Here is a 16830-nt window from a genome sequence, read left to right as displayed (position 1 = left end):
TGAAAAAAATAGATAAATTGGACTTCATCAGAATAATAAACTTTTTGTATCAAAAACATTATCAAGAAAAGTGAGAAAATCACCCACAGAATGGGAGCAAATAAGCATAAATTATACAACTCATAAGAATCTAGCAGCCACAATATATAAAGAACTGCAATTCAACAACAAAAGGACAAACAACCCAATTAAAAAACGGGCAAATAACTTGAATTGACATTTCTCCAAAGAAGATATACAGATAACCAGTAAGTACATGAAAAGATGTTCAAGTTCATGATTCATTAGGGAAATGCCAATCAAAACCAAACCACAATCAGATACCATGTCATACCTGATACGATGGATGGATCTACATATTTTAAAGGACAAGTGTTGGTGAGAATGCGGAGATTATTGGAACCTTCACACACCGCTAGTGAATATATAAAGTGGCGTAGCCATTGCTGCATTGGAAACAGTTTGGCAGGTCCTCAAAAGGCTAAATATAAATTACCATTTGGCACAGCAGTTCCACTCAAAGGTATATAACTGAAAGAATCGAAAACACATACCCACAAAAAGCCTGTGCATGAATGTTCATAGCAGCATTATTCATAATGATCAAAAAGGGGAACCAACCCAAATGTCTACCAACTGATGAACGGATAAAGAAAATTTGGTGAATTGTGCATTATGGGCTGAATTGTGTCCTCCTCAAAATTCATGTTTACCCTGGCTGGTGTGGCTTAGTGGATTGAGTGCCGGCCTGCTAACCAAAGCTCACTGGTTCAATTCCCAGTCAGGGCACATGCCTGGGTTGCAGGCTAGGTTCCCTGGTGCAGGGTGAGTGAGAGGCAACCACACATTGATGTTTCTCTCCCTCTCTTTCTACTTCCTTTCCCCTCTCTAAAAATAAATAAATAAATTCTTTAAAAAAGATTCATATGGTTAAGCCCTTACCGCCAATGTGAATGTGTTTCACATGTGCATGTGAAGGATATAGGGCCTTTGGGGTGGTATTTAAGAATGGGGCCCTAATCCTACCAGGTTGGTATCCTTATAAGAGGAGGAAGAGACATGAGTACTCTTTGTATGCATGCATGAAAAAGAGGGGACAAAAGGACACAGCAAAAAGGCAGCTGCCTACAGCCAGGAAGAGAGGTGTCACCACAAACCAACCCTGACAACACCTGGATCTTGGACTGCTAGCGTCCATAACTGTGAGAAAATGAATTTCTGTTGTTTGAGCCAGCCAGTCTGTGGTGTTTTGTTGTGGCAGCCTGAGTAACTAATAGGCCATGCAATGGAGTATTACTCATCCATAAAAAGGAATTAAGTAATATGCTTGTTACAGCATGAACCTATGTAAAAGTACACTAAGTGAAAGCAGCCAGACACAAAGGGCCATATATTGTGTTATTGCATGATCCCATTCAGATGAAATGTCCAGACCAGACAGGTCCACAGAGACAGAAAATAGTTAGTGGTTGCCAAGGAATGGAGGAAGAGGGATTGGGGAACATGGGCTTTCTTTTGGAGTGATGGAAGTTTTCTGAATTAGATAGTGGTGGTATTTGCACACATTGTGAATATAAGTTAAAGAACTCACTTGTATACTTTAAAATGGTTAAAAACAGTGAATTTAGACTTCCAGCAAGATGGAGGTATAGGAGGACACACCATACCTCCATGCACAACCAAGATTAGAACAATTTAGAGGCAGAATAACACCCAGAACTGACAGAGAATTTATCTGAATGGAAGTCGGACACCAAGAAGTTGAAGTAGACCTGTTCACCCAGACCAGTAGGAGGGGCAGAGAGGAGCAGCCAGGTGCGGGTCACGGCGTGTGGAAAACAGGGAGAACTGGGCCCAAAAGGCAACCGGGAGCGCATAAGGCATCTGGGTCGTGCAAGATCACAGCAGGTGGACTCTGAGTAGGCAAGCAGCAGCTGGAAAACCCAGTGAGGCAGCGATTGTGGAGCAGGGCAGAGCATGCAACCCAGGATCCCAGAGAAGGGACTGAGGTCCCAGGAGAACAGAGCTACCACCATTTTTCCCTCCCACCCCTGCCCCCACATACAACGTCACAATCTAGCAACTGGGATGCCCAGCCCTGGTGAACACCTAAGGCTCTGCCCCTCACCATAACAGCAACCAGACAGGAAAAAAATAAAAAGAGAGAGACAGAGAGACATGTCTCAAACAGAAGAACTGATCGATGCCCCAGGACTCATCACTTTAAGCAACCAAGAGATAGCCAATCTATCAGATGCACAGTTCAAAACACTGGTGATCAGGAAGCTCACAGAATTGGTTGATTTTGGGTGCAAATTACATGAAAAAATGCAGGTTACCATAAAGAGATGAAGGAAGATGCACGGAGAACCAATAGTGATGGGAAGGAAACTGGGTCTCAAAACAATAGAGTGGACCAGAAGGAAGAAAAAAACAACCAAACAGGAAAGAATAGAGAAATAAGAATTCAAAAAAATGAGGAGAAGCTTAGGAACCTCCAGAACATCTTTAAACATTCCAACATCTGAATTATAGGGGTACCAGAAGGGGAAGAGGAAAAGCAACAGATTGAACACGTATTTGAACAAATAATAAAGGAGAACTTCCCCATTCTGGCAAAGGAAATAGACTTCCAGGAATTCCAGGAAGCTCAGAGAGCCCCAAAGAAGTTGGACCCAAGAAGAAACACACCAAGGCACATCATAATTACATTAGCCAAGGTAAAAATGAAGGAGAGAATCCTAGAAGCAGCAAGAGATAAGGGGACAGTAACCTACAAAGGAGTTCGCATCAGACTGTTAGCTGATTTCTCAAAAGAGACCTTGAAGGGACTGGAAAGAAGTATTCCAAGTCATGAAAGACAAGGACCTATATCCCAGATTACTCTATCCAGCAAAGCTTTCATTTAGAATGGAAGGGCAGATAAAGTGCTTCCCAGATAAGGTCAAGTTAAAGGAGTTCATCATCACCAAGCCCTTATTTTATGAAATGTTAAAGGGACTTATCTAAGAAAAGAAGATAAAGAAAAAACATGTATAGTAAAAGGACAGCAAAGTCACAATTATTAACAACCACACCTAAAGCAAAACCAAAAGAAACTAAGCAAACAACTAGAACAGGCACAGAACCACAAAAATAGAGATCACGTGGAAGGTTAGCAACAGGGGAGTGGGAGGAGGAGAGAGGGGAAAAGGTACAGAGAATAAGTAGCATAGATTGTAGGTTGAAAATAGATAGGGGGAGGGTAAGATAGTATGGGAAATGTAGAAGCTAAAGAACTTGTAAGTATGACACATGGTCATAACTAAAGGGGGGGGATGTGGGTGGGAGAGGGTGTACAGGGTGGAGGGAAGGGGTAAATGGGACAACTGTAATAGCATAATCAATAAAATATATTTTAAAAAGTAAAAAAAAAGAAAAACAGGATGATAAAAAATATGAACAGTAAAATGATAACAAAGTCACAACTACCAACAACCAAACCTAAATAAACCAAAACAAACTAAGCAAATAACTAGAACAAGAACAGAATCACAGAAATGGAGATCACATGGAGGGTTATTGGCAGGGAGGTAGAGAGGGGAGAATGGGAGAAAAGGTACAGGGAAAAGGTAGCGTAAATGGTAGGTAGAAAATAGACAGGGGGAGGTTAAGAATAGTATAGCAAATGGAGAAGCCAAAGAACTTATATGTACGACCCATGGACATGAACCAAACAAGGCATGGGGGAATGGTGGTGAAAGTGGGGGGGCAGGGTGGAGGGCAGTAAAGGGGGGTAATAGAACAACTGTAATTGCATAATCAATAAAATCTATTTTTAAAAAACAGTGAATTTTGTTATGTGGATTTTATTTCAGAAAAAAATTGTTTTAATTTTTCCAACCTGAAGGATATCCTCTAACATTTCTTGTATGTGAGTCTGTTAGTGATTAATTCTTTCATTTGTAGATATGAAAATTTATTTTGCTTTCATATTTTTCAAGATAATTTTACAGGGAATGAAATTTTAGGTAGACAGTTGTGGTTTTTTAATAATTTTGAAAACAATTTCTTTTTTTAAGATTTTATTTATTTATTTTTAGAGAGGGAAGGGAGGGAGAGAGGGAGAGAGGGAGAGAGACATCAATGTGTAGTTGCTGGGGGCCATGGCCTGCAATCCAGGCATGTGCCCTGACTGGGAATCAAACCTGCGATGCTTTGGTTCACAGCCCAAGCTCAATCCACTGAGCTACGCCAGCCAGGGATGGGTAGATAGTTTTTCTCTCAGTACTTTAAGAATGTTGTTCCCCTGTCTTCTCATGTGCATTGTTTGTGACAAGAAATCTGATGTCGTCCTTTTCTTTGTTCCTGTGTACATGTCTCTTTTTCCTCTGGTTGCTTTTAAGATTTTCTTTTTATCATTGTCTTTGAGCAATGTGATTATGCTGTGCCTTGATGTAATTTCCTTCATGTTATTTCTGCTTGGAGTTTGTTGAGCTATTAGGATCTGTGGGCTCATTGTTTTGTGGAAAGTTTTTAGCCATTATGCCATCAGATATTTTGTCTGCCCTGCCCCCAACCTCACCACCCCTCAGGACTCTGGTTACTCATGTATATTTTGATCACTGATCCCTCAGATACTTTTTGGACTTTTTTTCCTCTGTGTATTTCATTTGGATAGTTTCTATTGGAAAACTACCCAAATGTCCCTCAGCAGTAGAATGTGATACGTTCATACAATGGAGTACTATACAACTAGAATAAACAAACTACTCTTACAACTTTATTTACAAAAATAAGTGATGGTAAAGGGCATGAGGTTCTCCTTTGGAGTGAAAGAAGGCATGGAATTAGTGGTGATGGTTATACAACACAATGCATGTACTCAATGCCATGGACTGCACACTTTAAAATGGTTAAAATACTAAATTTTATGTTACAGATATTTTGCTACAGTATGGTTTTTTTTAAACAGGTAATGGGTCGTATTTAGCCCATGGGCCATAGTTTGCCAGCTCCTGCTCTAAACTGTTAGCCACACGAGAAGCCATGTGGCATAAAGGTTATAAGCACAGTTACCAGACAACCTGTGTTCAACCACTGGCTCTGATGCTAACTTTGTATCTTATACAAGGTGCTTAACCTTGCTGTGCCTCCATTTCTTTACCTATAAAACAAGTATATTACTAATATTTACTTCCTGTGGTCATCTGAGAAATAAATGAATCATGTGAAATTCATAGAGTAGTTCCTATAACATTTATGAGTGCAATAAATGTTGGCTATTATCATTACTTTAAAAAATACCATATGGAAGAATACTTGCATTTTTGGCTTTGGAGTGGACCAGTTAGTTAGTTGTTGTTAGGACCAACCTGCAGGTGCTGGTACAAACCTATCCCTACTACTGGACAATTGTTTTTTCTGCCTCTCTGTGAGAAAGAAAGCCAAACTGCATGCTAGTCATATATACAGTCGGGCCACATGGCAATTTGTCATATTTGGAGGTGTCAACTCTAAACCAAAAGTGTATAAAACTGAGTAAATGTAACTATTTGTTCATTTTTATAACTTGGTATTTTTACCATCATTTTAATTTTCAGTCAAGCCAGTATTAAAATATAAATTATGAAAGAATATTTATTATTTATTTTAAAATTATTTTAAGCCTGATTTGCTAGTGGGGAAACAAGCCTCACTGGATGTATTTGTTGAGGACAGTATACCTCCTCAGAATGAAACAGTAGTAAACAGGATGATCATGGGTATGATTTAGAACCAATGACCACCAAGAGCTGATATTAGTTTTACTCAGAAATATAATCTCTCATCTTGAATTCAGTTTCTAAGCCATATTTGATGGTGAAAAGTGCTAAAGCCCACCAAAATTCCAGTGTTTGTAATTATGATCCATGAAGCTATGAACATTCTTGAACATTCCTCCTGGTATATGTGCAAGAGCTCCTCCAGGGTATACACCAAGGATGTTGCTGGCTCATATGGAAATGCATCTTCAACTTCACTAGATATCACCAAAGTGTCCAAAGTGATAGTACCAGTTATGTATATCCACCAAGAGTACTCGAGTTCCTGTGCTTACAATCTTATCAATAGTTTTTGATCAACTTTAATTTTTTGTTGATATATAAAGGGGTGTTTCATTGTGGTTTTACATCTTCATTTTTTAAGTTGTGGTATAATTTACACATAGTAAAATTTGCCCCTCAGTGTACAGTTCATATTTTCCACCTCGTTTGCTTTGGACTGAATTCAGGATTTCAAGTTTTCTTCTTCTAGTTCACTAAGTCTGTCTTCAGCAGGATCTAATCTGCTGTTGTCTCTGTTGAGGTTTTTTTTTTTGTTTGTTTTTTAGTAATTTTAGTTCTCATAATTTCATTTTATTTTACAAATCTGCTTGGTTATTTTTATGTCTTACTCTTTACTCATATTTTTTCAATTGCTTCACCTCTTTTACATTTTGAACTTGATAATCTCAATTTCTTAAGTCTTTGCTGACCTGATTATGCTGTTTTTGCTTGCTTTTCCTCAAGGTGTTTTGTGTCCTTATGAGTTGATTTTTAACAGTGGGTTTTAATCTTGTAGCTTTATGTGTGGAAATTCTTTGAGGCCTGGATTAATGGGGTGAAGGTTTCTCTAGTGTTAGTAGTCACTAGTCACATGTGGCTATTTAAATTTTAATTAAAATTAGATTTAAAATTCTGTTCCTCAAACTAACCAAATGTTAAAGTTTTCCATTACTACCTGTGGTTAGAGACCACTATGTTAGTGCATATGTAGAACATTCCCATCGGCGGCAAATATTCTGTTGCACAGCTTTGCTCTAGAGATTTTCTTTTCTTTTTTTGCTCTAGAGACTTACACCTCAGTACTTGTCAGCTTCAGAACTCAAACCCTGTGCTTGTCACGTTTTGATGACAAAAACTTTCAGCACTCGGCTGCTTGCTCAGGACTCATTGCATTTTCCAGCATTTGCATGAGTGGCAACAACACCTCGCAAGAGAAAATGCTTCATCATTTGGTACTTGTGGGTTTTGGTGCTCGTCACAAGTTCCAGAATGAATTAACTATGAGTACCAAGGTGCCACTGTATTTGCTTTCCCTTCAGCCAGGTACCAATAGGCACTGGAGCCTGGGAAACTTCCTTAAATAGAATTCTTTGTTTGAGGATTTTTTTGGAACCATGCAGGTAGTAAAAATTGGGCTACAAAGATGAGTGAAACCTAGCTTGAGAATGAATTCTCAGGGAAGATTTCTTTTCACAGTACTGTTGCAGTGGGTCTGGAGATATCCACAGATAATATTCCGTTTTTTTGCTCAGATGATGAGAGTAATGTTGCAATCACCAGATCGGCTTCAGAAAGCCCCTGTGTACTAAGTGAACCACAACCTTTGGTCTTACCTCGAGTGCCACAGTCTAAAGTGCTGTCGATGACCTCAAATCTGGTAAGCCCCCAGAGGAATACACTGTAGAGCCTCAGATTATTCTTACCAAAAGTTTGCTCTGAGTTATTTGTATTAAATGTATTATTTATGACTCGATTTTTTTCAGTATTTATGTGTTTATCACTATAAGCCAGTGATTCTATGTATTGACAAATTAATTTGTTTGAAAAATTAATAGCAAATTAGGGTTAACTTATTCTCAGTCAGCTATTTGAAAAGGTATGTATTAACTGTGTAATCTAGAAGCAACTATATGGTCAGCCTAACTGTTCTGGGAAGAATGAAGAATATGATGAAAACAGGACCAGCTATCAGATATTTTAAGGCCTTAACATTCTGTCCTTTGAATATCTTTGGAATCCCTTCCTCCCCCCACTTTTTTTTTTTGGTCACTGCCTACCTGGTTTTTGTCTTTAATATTTTTAATTTTTTGCTTTTGTGTGTCTAGTACTCAACAACAGCTATAAAAGGCAAACCAGAGAGAAGTGGTCTCAATTAAGTCTATGGAAAAACATAAATATGGCCATTTTTTGCAAGAGGTTGATGAGCCTGCTGAGGAGCCTGGTCTCATCCCTGTGTAATGATTATACAGTAGCAGTTACTACATGATAATTTTGCAGTGTTGCCTGTAGCAAAAGAGTTGGGGGAAGGAGGGAGTAGTGGGGAGGGGAAAAAAGAAAAGAGAAAAAGGAGTCTAATGCTTGGGCCAAGCTCATCAACCCTGGATTTTACTACCAGTTCTAGTATTTGCTTTGCTGGTATACTAAGCAGATATTGTATGGCTGGGTTTAGAAAAGTATTACTTAAAAATAAAACCAGCAAGGCTCAATTAATACTTTATCACATCAAAGGATGAACCAGGTGAACTAATGTTCCTTGTATAGTAATAAAATACTTCTCCTTGTAGAACTGGTTTGGCTATGGTTTAGGAAACCTAAGTCCTGATCGGTTAACTTGAATGGTTCTGGCTAATGAGATAAAGAAAGAAGTGTTAATCCACATATTCTTGAGAGAAAATGGGAGGAAAGTGATCGGCAAAGGAAATGACCAAACCAATGACCTGAGAGCAAAGAAACAGGACTCTGAGGTCCTAATGTCAGTCCAACTTAGATTAAATCCTTCTAATAAAGTCTTCAGAATTTCATTTCTCATTGACAGGTGACTACTCCAGGAGTTGTGAAGAAGAAAGAATTAGTTCACGTAGAGTGTAAGACTGTGTGATGGTGGTAGAGATAACATTAGCGTTTACCCTTATTTTAAAAATTTTGTTCCATATTTGTGTTTTCTTTTCTCACAATAATAACAAAGGTCCTCTCTCCCCTATGACAGTGGCTGCTAAGTGCTTTCATTTAAGTTGGTCAGGCTTCCCCCACCTGCTATCATTTAGGAAAGGACTGATTCTGCCATCTCAACAGTGAACTTGGCGCTGAGCTAGGCTATTGGCCAAGATATTACAAAAGTTAAGGCACAGGACAAAAATGTGTACAAAACCTAATTTGGAAATAACAACTTTTGGCAGAGCTGGGAAACTAAGCAGGTGTCTTCACCAACCAGTAATGAGCAACATCTTCTTTTAACGTGTAGATGAGTCTCTGTCAAGCAGCAAGTGGTCATCAGCCAAATGTGAACGGTCTCCTGGTTCATGGGATGCCTCTACAGCCAAGAAATCTCTCCCTGATGGACAAAATCCTGTAAGGAGTATAAAATTCTAATAATATAGAATTTAAGTAGATCACTGAGAAATAAAAGGAAAGTCAATCAGTCAACATGTATGTATTGCTACCAAGCAATCAGATATCTTGGGAGTAAAAATATCTAAGGGAAACTATCACCACCCTCAAGGAGTGGATAATTAGAAAGAGAAGACACACATGAGTGAGAGAGACCTAATGAAATAGGGCATTTTTGTGACCGACTGTCAAGTGTGTGGTACCCAGAGTGGGTGCTATGATAGCCCCAAAGAAGGAAGACATTTTGGCAGATAAGTTTAGATTTTGAACTTGTCCTTGAAAGATGGGAATTTGGAAAGCAGAGAAAAGCAGTAAAACTATTCTAGGTAGGAGAAATGATGTGGGAGGAGATTTGGAGATGGTAAAATACAGTATTTAGAACAGAAAGATCATTTCTGCTACAGTAGGAGACAGGTCAGAACTTGAATGCTTCTGGCCAAAGATTATTGATGATCTTCTTGAATTTTTATTGCCAAACAGTATTCCATTCTGTGAAAGTACTGAATGCCATGTTTTTGAGATCCCTCCATGTTACTGCATGTTACTGTCTCCTTTATTGCCAAGCAGTATTCTATTCTAAGAGTATACAATTTGTTAATCCATTCTTCTGTTAGTGAACACTTGGGCTGTTTCCAAGTTGGGGCTGTGATACGTAAAAACGCTATAAATATTCCCGCACAAGTCTTTTTTGTGGACCTATGTTCTCATTTTTCTTGGTTAGTATCTAGAAATGAAACTGCCATACAATTTCCCAAAGTAATTGTACCATTTTATATTCCCAACCAGCAATGTATGAGTTTCAGTTGGGGAGTACATATATTTAAATAAGGAATTTAAAAGATTTCACAACAGTAGAACATATATTAGATTGAAATGAAGGAAATGTAGGTTAGGAATCTAATGCAGGAGTTCAAACATGTGCCACTAATGGTCTGTCTGCACTCAAGTTGTAGCAAAGGATGAGAAAGAAATGAAATACAATAGGAGATTACAAAAGAAATCAAATTCTATAAAAATAGAAGAATCACAGTCAACTCTTGAATTTCAAACTCAAGGGAAGCTTGTTTGGGAAGAAGGTAAGTCTGGTTTGGGGTGTGTTGAGTTTACAATGATGGGCCATGTTGTGGGAAAATATGCAAGAGGTCATATTTGGCAGTTGATCTAAAAGTCCCCTGGCTAGAGGCGATAATCAAATTTAGAGTTATGAAAGCAGGGCGTGTAAAGAAAATGCCTACACGAATGGTCAGGGAAGCAGGAAGACCAGAACATCTCTTGTAATGCTCAAAACGTATCCCTGTTCCTTGATGGGCACTTTCCCTTCCAAGTCCTCCCAACACCGAAGCACACTTTGCACTAGAGGGCGTCAGTGTGGCCTGAAACTGAGGAATTTGCTGAAAGCCAAAGAGCAAGTGGCAGAGCTTTATTGTTTCACTTTGCCTTCATCTCATTGTGCCTTACAATAGGGCCAAACATCCTTTCACCTGCTTAAAAAACAAAATACCTGAATCTATAGGACAGAGTTTATGCTACTGAACTGTTTGGGCAAAGTATTTTATTTATCAGAGTGCTTACATCAGTGTTCTACTTCATAGTTGCTTCTGCAAATGAGAATCTACTGTGGTCCTACTGCCCTTGGCAGCACATGGTTCTGGACCTTTTGCCTGCTCCCAGATTTCCAAGGAACCCAAACCGCTCCCTGTGCAAGTTCCAATTAGCTCGGCATTTTAATTTCTGCAGGGGTAGTCACACTGCTCCCAAGTAGCAATATTTGCCTTTCAACTAAGTCTTTCCGGTGACATTTTTCAGCACCAAAGAACGCCTTGAATATGATAGGAATCAGTCCCTGAGGTACACTTTCAGGAAGCACTTCAGAGGAGGTACCCTTCAGGTTAGCCCTCACTGGCAACTGAAGGAAGTGACCATGATAGCAGGTGAATAACAACTTTATTTCCCAAATCTCCATTCTGTGTACGACTGAAATGATGCCCTTCTTTTAAGAACACATTCTCATGCCTGAGCTAGATAATGTAACCTCCAGAAACTAGGTTAGTTTTTACTTTTGCATTTTTCTCCCTTGAATGTTTTATAGTTTGTTTTTCACCCTTTGAGTCGTGTCTCCCAGTACAGAGCAATCTCAATTTCACTGTGGGTTTCTTTGGCCACTAGAGATCTCGATGACAAGCTACTTATGAGGCCTGGGTCCAGTACCACCCTTTCGACCCGAAATTGGTCAAATCGAGCCCTAGAGCTTTGTACATCATCTCTGTCATATACAGTGCAGTCCGCCAGGAGGCGCAACCCCCCACCACGAACCCTGCATCCCATCAGCACAAGCCATTCCCGAGCTGGAACACCAAGACCTGTGGAAGAAATCCTCAGAGGATCCCGAGTGTAGGTTTCAAAAGCAGAATTTCTGGAAATTGTGGTAAAACTCATTAAGAATGTTATGTAATTAATTTAAATATAATATTGAAATACATGTCTAGAAACTAATCATGTATTCTTATGATGGATTGCACACTGGTTCAAATCCATCCACTACAGAAAAAAATTGGTTTAAATGTGAACACAGACACTGGATCTTCCTGTTGATTTAGCTGAAGATTTCTATTTCTACAAATAAAATGTTGGCTAAAATACTTCAATGATGCTTACCAAAGAAATAAAAGGTATATGTACTTTATTATTTTCCCTAGTGGGAACATGTTCAGTGAAGTTCATCCCACAATAATAATTCTTTTAGTGTTTTCTGTACCACTGGGAACTACTTATTCCACTGACAATGAAAAGTTCATAAACCTTAGAGAAGTCATTGCTTATGATTTATATTCTAGGAAAAATACCCCTCAGCACTTCTACACATATCCTCTCCCCTTTTCTCACTTTTCATTTGCTACACACTGGGCCTCATTGTGCAAAAAACACCGATTTTTACAATTAAATTATTTAGTTAATTCATAAAATGTAGGATGGTTGATTTCTAGGATTATGATCAAGGGTATGAAATAGTGTCATAACTCTGTTTTTAATTCAGCTTCTAAATTAAGCACATCACTATACTTATCTCCCAACATGTTACTTCTTGATTTTTATTTTTCAATTTCTCACTATAATTTATCCTAACACTCACTAAAAGAGATGTCCAAAACCACCAAAAATCTGTCAGGACACCGGGGTTCACCTCACCTGCTCACTATTTTATTATGTTGCTGAGGCTGTCTCCATGCTGATATAGCTATAGATTCATTCATTTAGGAGTGGTCTTGGTGTATAATTAATCTCTCATCCCTTCTGACAGTGCATTTTTTCAAAGTGAAAAAAGAAGTTGTTTTGTTTTTTCATGGACATGAAAGTATCACTCAGTTTCAATTACCATCTTGGGTATGAGTAACACAGCCAACTGCTCCAAACTCCATGGAAGAAAAGGGGAGTGTAGGACCTTTCCTGGGAATTATAGTTATTAGTGAAAAGGACAATCAGAACAGTGAATTCCATCAGATGTGAAATTACAAATCCATTATTGGTAGAGAAGTGCAACAGCAGATAGGGGGAAAAGGTTTTTTTACAGACTTTATTTAGAGAGGGGAAGGAAGAGAGGAAGAGAAACATTGATGTGCAAGAGATACACGTATTGGTTGCCTCTTGCATGCCCCTACTGGGGCCCCAGCCCACAACCCAGGCATGTGCTCTGACTGGGAATTGAACCGATGACCTTTTGGTTTGCAAGCTGGCACTCAATCCACTGAGTCACATCAGCTAGAGCAGAGCAAACTTTTATTCCAATGTTCTGTAAGAGAAAGGCTCAACTTCTGCTGTGTTTAGGATAGTTTCAAGAAACATCATAAAATACTACAAAAAAACCCAGTCCTTTCAATGAGATCTCTTTACTTAAAAACTTAAAACAGGTTCAAGTTTTCTGTGTATGACATTAAATTCATCAGTTTGCTTGTGTTGTTCTAACTTTGTTTTCATGTCTTGGTGTTCACTGCTTGACCTGCAGCCAAATGGTGGCTGACTCCCTCTCCTCTCCCTCACCAATGCCCCTGAGCAGAAATAATCTGCTGCCACCCATTGGCACAGCCGAAGTGGAACACCTGAGCACTGTGGGGCCACAAAGGCAAACGGTATGTCTGTTCCCTTTCCATGTGCTTACAAAACTGCATGGACAGTAATTCTGTAGGACCTATACTCTGGCCTTATAATTTATACCAGATTTTGTCTAAAGCAATACTGAATTCTATTCAATGGCAATGGAACTGTAGGAGCTTGGCTTGGTAGGGTTCATGTAGGGCACACATAGCAAATTGTTTTAATTGTTTCTGTAATTTTGTCTCTGCCACAGAAAACCCACGGTGATGCTAATCGTGCTCGAAGTGCAGTGGTGGATGAGCCTAATCATCAGCAGCCCCAGGAGAGGCTCCTTTTACCTGACTTTTTCTCCAGGCCCAACACAACTCAGTCATTTTTGGTAGTGATGTTTCCTCTATGGTCTTGATAGTTGGGGAAAAGGAAAAAAACACTAGTCTGGCAGACTTAAGACGCATAGTGGCTCAATCAACTCAAAGCATAAAAGTTGAGATTCTAACAATGAAAATAGTGTTTTAAGAACATTTTGTTGAAATTCTAACTGGACTCTTGCCATTCAGTCTTTTAACTTGTACAATAAAGTATTATAAAATGCTAATGAGGCCTGAAACATCACTAGAGGCCAAAATGACAAAACTAAAGCTGTCCTCCTTCAGGCACATCATGCGAAGGCAGGATTCTTTGGAAAAGACAATAATGCTGAGGAAAAGTAGAAGACAGCAGGAAAAGAGGAAAACCAAATACGAGATGAGCTGACTCCGTAACAGAAGCCATAGGCACGTGTCTACAGGAGCTGAGCAGGGCTGTTGAGGACAGCACATTGCGGACATCACTCACAGGGTCAGCAGGAGTCAGCTAACTCAGTAGCATGTAACACAGACACAAATGCCCTATGAATTACAAAACCAAAAAAAATTAAAGTTTGGGTATTTCTGAGAATAAGCAAAAAAAAGTTAAACATCAGTGCGTATTTGGTCAGCATTAACTTCATTTTCTAATGCTGCTCTCATGGAGTTTATACCAATAGTGCCGTCAGATTACGATGTGGACTGGTAGATGGGCAACTTGGGACTTAGGAATTTTTGGTTGTTTAAGCTAACAGTGCCTTATCATTCCATGTACATTTATTAGCCCCTTTACTTTTAAGTAATAGAAAACATTATTGGGCGACTAGTGGTCATGCCCTGACCTTGCCCAGTGGTATGCTCGCTCGGCCCCTCCTCATCTGCTTTGTGGTAAGAGGGCTTGTTGAGCTTGGGGAAGTGACTGGGGCCACACTTAGCACCCAGGAACGAGGGGCCGCAGAGTCTGTTTCCAGGATAGTGGTGTTTGCAGCCCTCTGATTCCAACTCAAAACCCTTGAACTGTTAGAGCCTGAAGCATCATCTTAGGCTCTACATTGAAGCATACAATCTTTCCTCCACTAGAATGAGAATGAATGAATGGGACACTAGTTTCCTAGAACTGCTGTAACAAATGATCACAAACTGGGTGGCAATAGAAATTTATTCTGTTCCAGAGCCTGAAGTCCAAAATCAAGGTGTCGGCAGTACCATATTCCCTCTTCAGACTCTAGGCGAGTCTTTTCTTGCCTCTTCCTCCTAGCTTTTGATGGTTGCCAGCAACCCCTGGTGTTTCTTGTCTTGCAGCTGCATCACTCCGATTTGTCTTCACATAGCCTTCTCCCAATTTTCCCTTATAAAGATACCAGTCATTGGATTTAGGGCTCACCCTAATCCAGTCAGACTTCATCCTAACTTGATATGAACATAGATACTATTTCCACATAAAGCCATATTCACAGGTCCCAGGTAGATATAAACTTTGGGGGGACACCATTTACTCCAGTAGACCTGAGGAGGCTTGTTCTAGGGTGAGTCACTCAAAACAGGCAAAAGGGAAACATGAGCACTTCTGTTTCTTACTCAGTGTGAACCTCAGAAAATTTGAGAACCTTTATTAAATGTGTCTTCTCATAGTTTGACCCATAACATTTGTTAAGCAGTGTTTGTTGATTATATTCTATATCTAGATTCTCTCATATCAAACATTTGATTTTTGGTTGCCTTAGGAGTAAAGGTGAATACATGAAAGAATTCAAGTTTATTTTTATAGTTTTAGAACAAAAGTAAAAATTTCTTACCATAGCCATTTCTTTCTCAATTTGCTGTCATGAAAAGGGATATGAGCTAGTAGCTCAGTGTAACTAAAAGCACTAGATCTGAGTCCTGGGCCTGGCACTGCCAGGCGAACACTCTGCTCCTTGGTGGTCTTACCCAGAATGGGAGTCAGCATTCATGGGCCATTTGGCTTACTACTTGTTTTAATTAAAAAATAAGTTTTCTTAGGGCAGAATCATCATGCTCATTCATGTACTGTTTTCTCTGGCTGCTTTCCCAGTACAACTGTAGAGCTGAGCAGTTCCAACAACAGCACTGCATACCACAAAGTCTAGAATACTTACTATCTGGTCCTCTATGAATAAATTTGCTGACCCCTGATCCAAACATATGGCTTCAAACAGAAAAAGTTCCTGAAATCTCTTGATTGTAATGCTCTGACATGGAAGTGAGGGCTATTTTTTTATTGCAGAAGTGCCAGTGAGACGGCATGGATAGCTTTTATTTTTTGGTATTTCACATTTTAATATTTTAGATCTTAAAATCTTTATAATTTTGAAATGTTTCATATTGTATTTCAAGTACAAAAGTCATGGATGTTTCAATGTGGCTGAAAATGCTGTTCATTGTTTTAAACAGTCAGCAGGCAACAGAAATTGTATTAAATTCCCCTGACAGCCAATTATATTTAGGAATATGAAACCATACAGATGTATAAATGCTTCTTTTCTTAAAGGCATATTAGTGCCTTTTCTTAAAGCTGTAGAACTTACAATTTTTACATGTTAACAAATGGCTGTGTGGGCCTCTGGCTTGGGATTTCTCCCTTGGAATGTAAGAGGGTGCACTCAGCCAACTTGTCCCTTGGATTAGTGGCAAATGCCATTTACGTTTACCAATTTGAAGGTTTTCCCTATAATTCTGCTAACATACTGCTTTTTGGGAGATATAGCATTATAGTAAGAAGTGTCTCTTTTCTTTTTCAGCTGGATATGCAATGTCATTCATGCACGGCCGAGTATCCTCACCAGGCCCGACCTGGGAGGGCCTCTGCAGGGACAGGTGGGGCCCAGGCTGCTGTCCTGCCCCTGTGTGGCTGTTAGGACCCTGCCTTTGTCTTTTTTTAATTCTATGCTTATTTTCCTTTCCTTTGGCTTTTATATTTCATTTTCCTACATCTTTGCAAGTCACCTCAAATTCATTTTGGAAGATGGGATATAATAAAAAGATTAAGGAGAGCTCTACTGTTCAGAGCCAAAAAGTTCCAGATTTCTGTTTTCATTACAGTATGTAAATTAACCTCTCCCCACTTTGGCAAGGTGAACAGTACTTTTTCTTTAATCTAAAAAAAATCCAGCCAAATAAATTACTTTCATTAACATTCAAACACTGTATTAATGTTATGTAGGCAAAATCCATATTATGATAGAATAAACTGCTTTGGTCAGTTA

General features: G+C 39.2%; 1 protein-coding gene and 1 long non-coding RNA gene across 9 annotated transcripts in view; both read left to right on the top strand.

Annotated features, from left to right (window-relative positions):
- Window positions 1-16830, top strand: part of FAM149B1 (family with sequence similarity 149 member B1) — a 60390-nt gene that overhangs the window by 41283 nt on the left and 2277 nt on the right. For 7 of the 8 annotated variants that reach the window (XR_004903390.1, XR_004903392.1, XR_004903391.1 and 4 more), the window contains 6 exons: window positions 7319-7443; window positions 9028-9134; window positions 11340-11564; window positions 13174-13297; window positions 13516-13641; window positions 16366-16441. Coding sequence is in view for 1 of the 8 variants with exons in the window: in XM_028513134.2 (XP_028368935.1) it covers window positions 7319-7443; window positions 9028-9134; window positions 11340-11564; window positions 13174-13297; window positions 13516-13641; window positions 16366-16441 (783 nt within the window). In the remaining 7 variants the exon portion in view is untranslated. The remainder of the gene's footprint in view (window positions 1-7318; window positions 7444-9027; window positions 9135-11339; window positions 11565-13173; window positions 13298-13515; window positions 13642-16365; window positions 16442-16830) is intronic. The other variant, XR_004903395.1, reaches the window with a different exon arrangement.
- On the top strand, window positions 815-5086 carry LOC118500811. The gene is made up of 3 exons (XR_004903399.1): window positions 815-1618; window positions 3829-4017; window positions 4256-5086. It is a non-coding gene; the product is annotated as an uncharacterized LOC118500811 (long non-coding RNA).

The sequence above is a fragment of the Phyllostomus discolor genome, chromosome 5 (genome assembly GCF_004126475.2).
Source record: "Phyllostomus discolor isolate MPI-MPIP mPhyDis1 chromosome 5, mPhyDis1.pri.v3, whole genome shotgun sequence".
NCBI classification, from domain to species: Eukaryota; Metazoa; Chordata; class Mammalia; order Chiroptera; family Phyllostomidae; genus Phyllostomus; species Phyllostomus discolor.
Note: the sequence above shows the minus strand (reverse complement) of the source record. Positions and strands in the feature narration are given on the sequence as shown.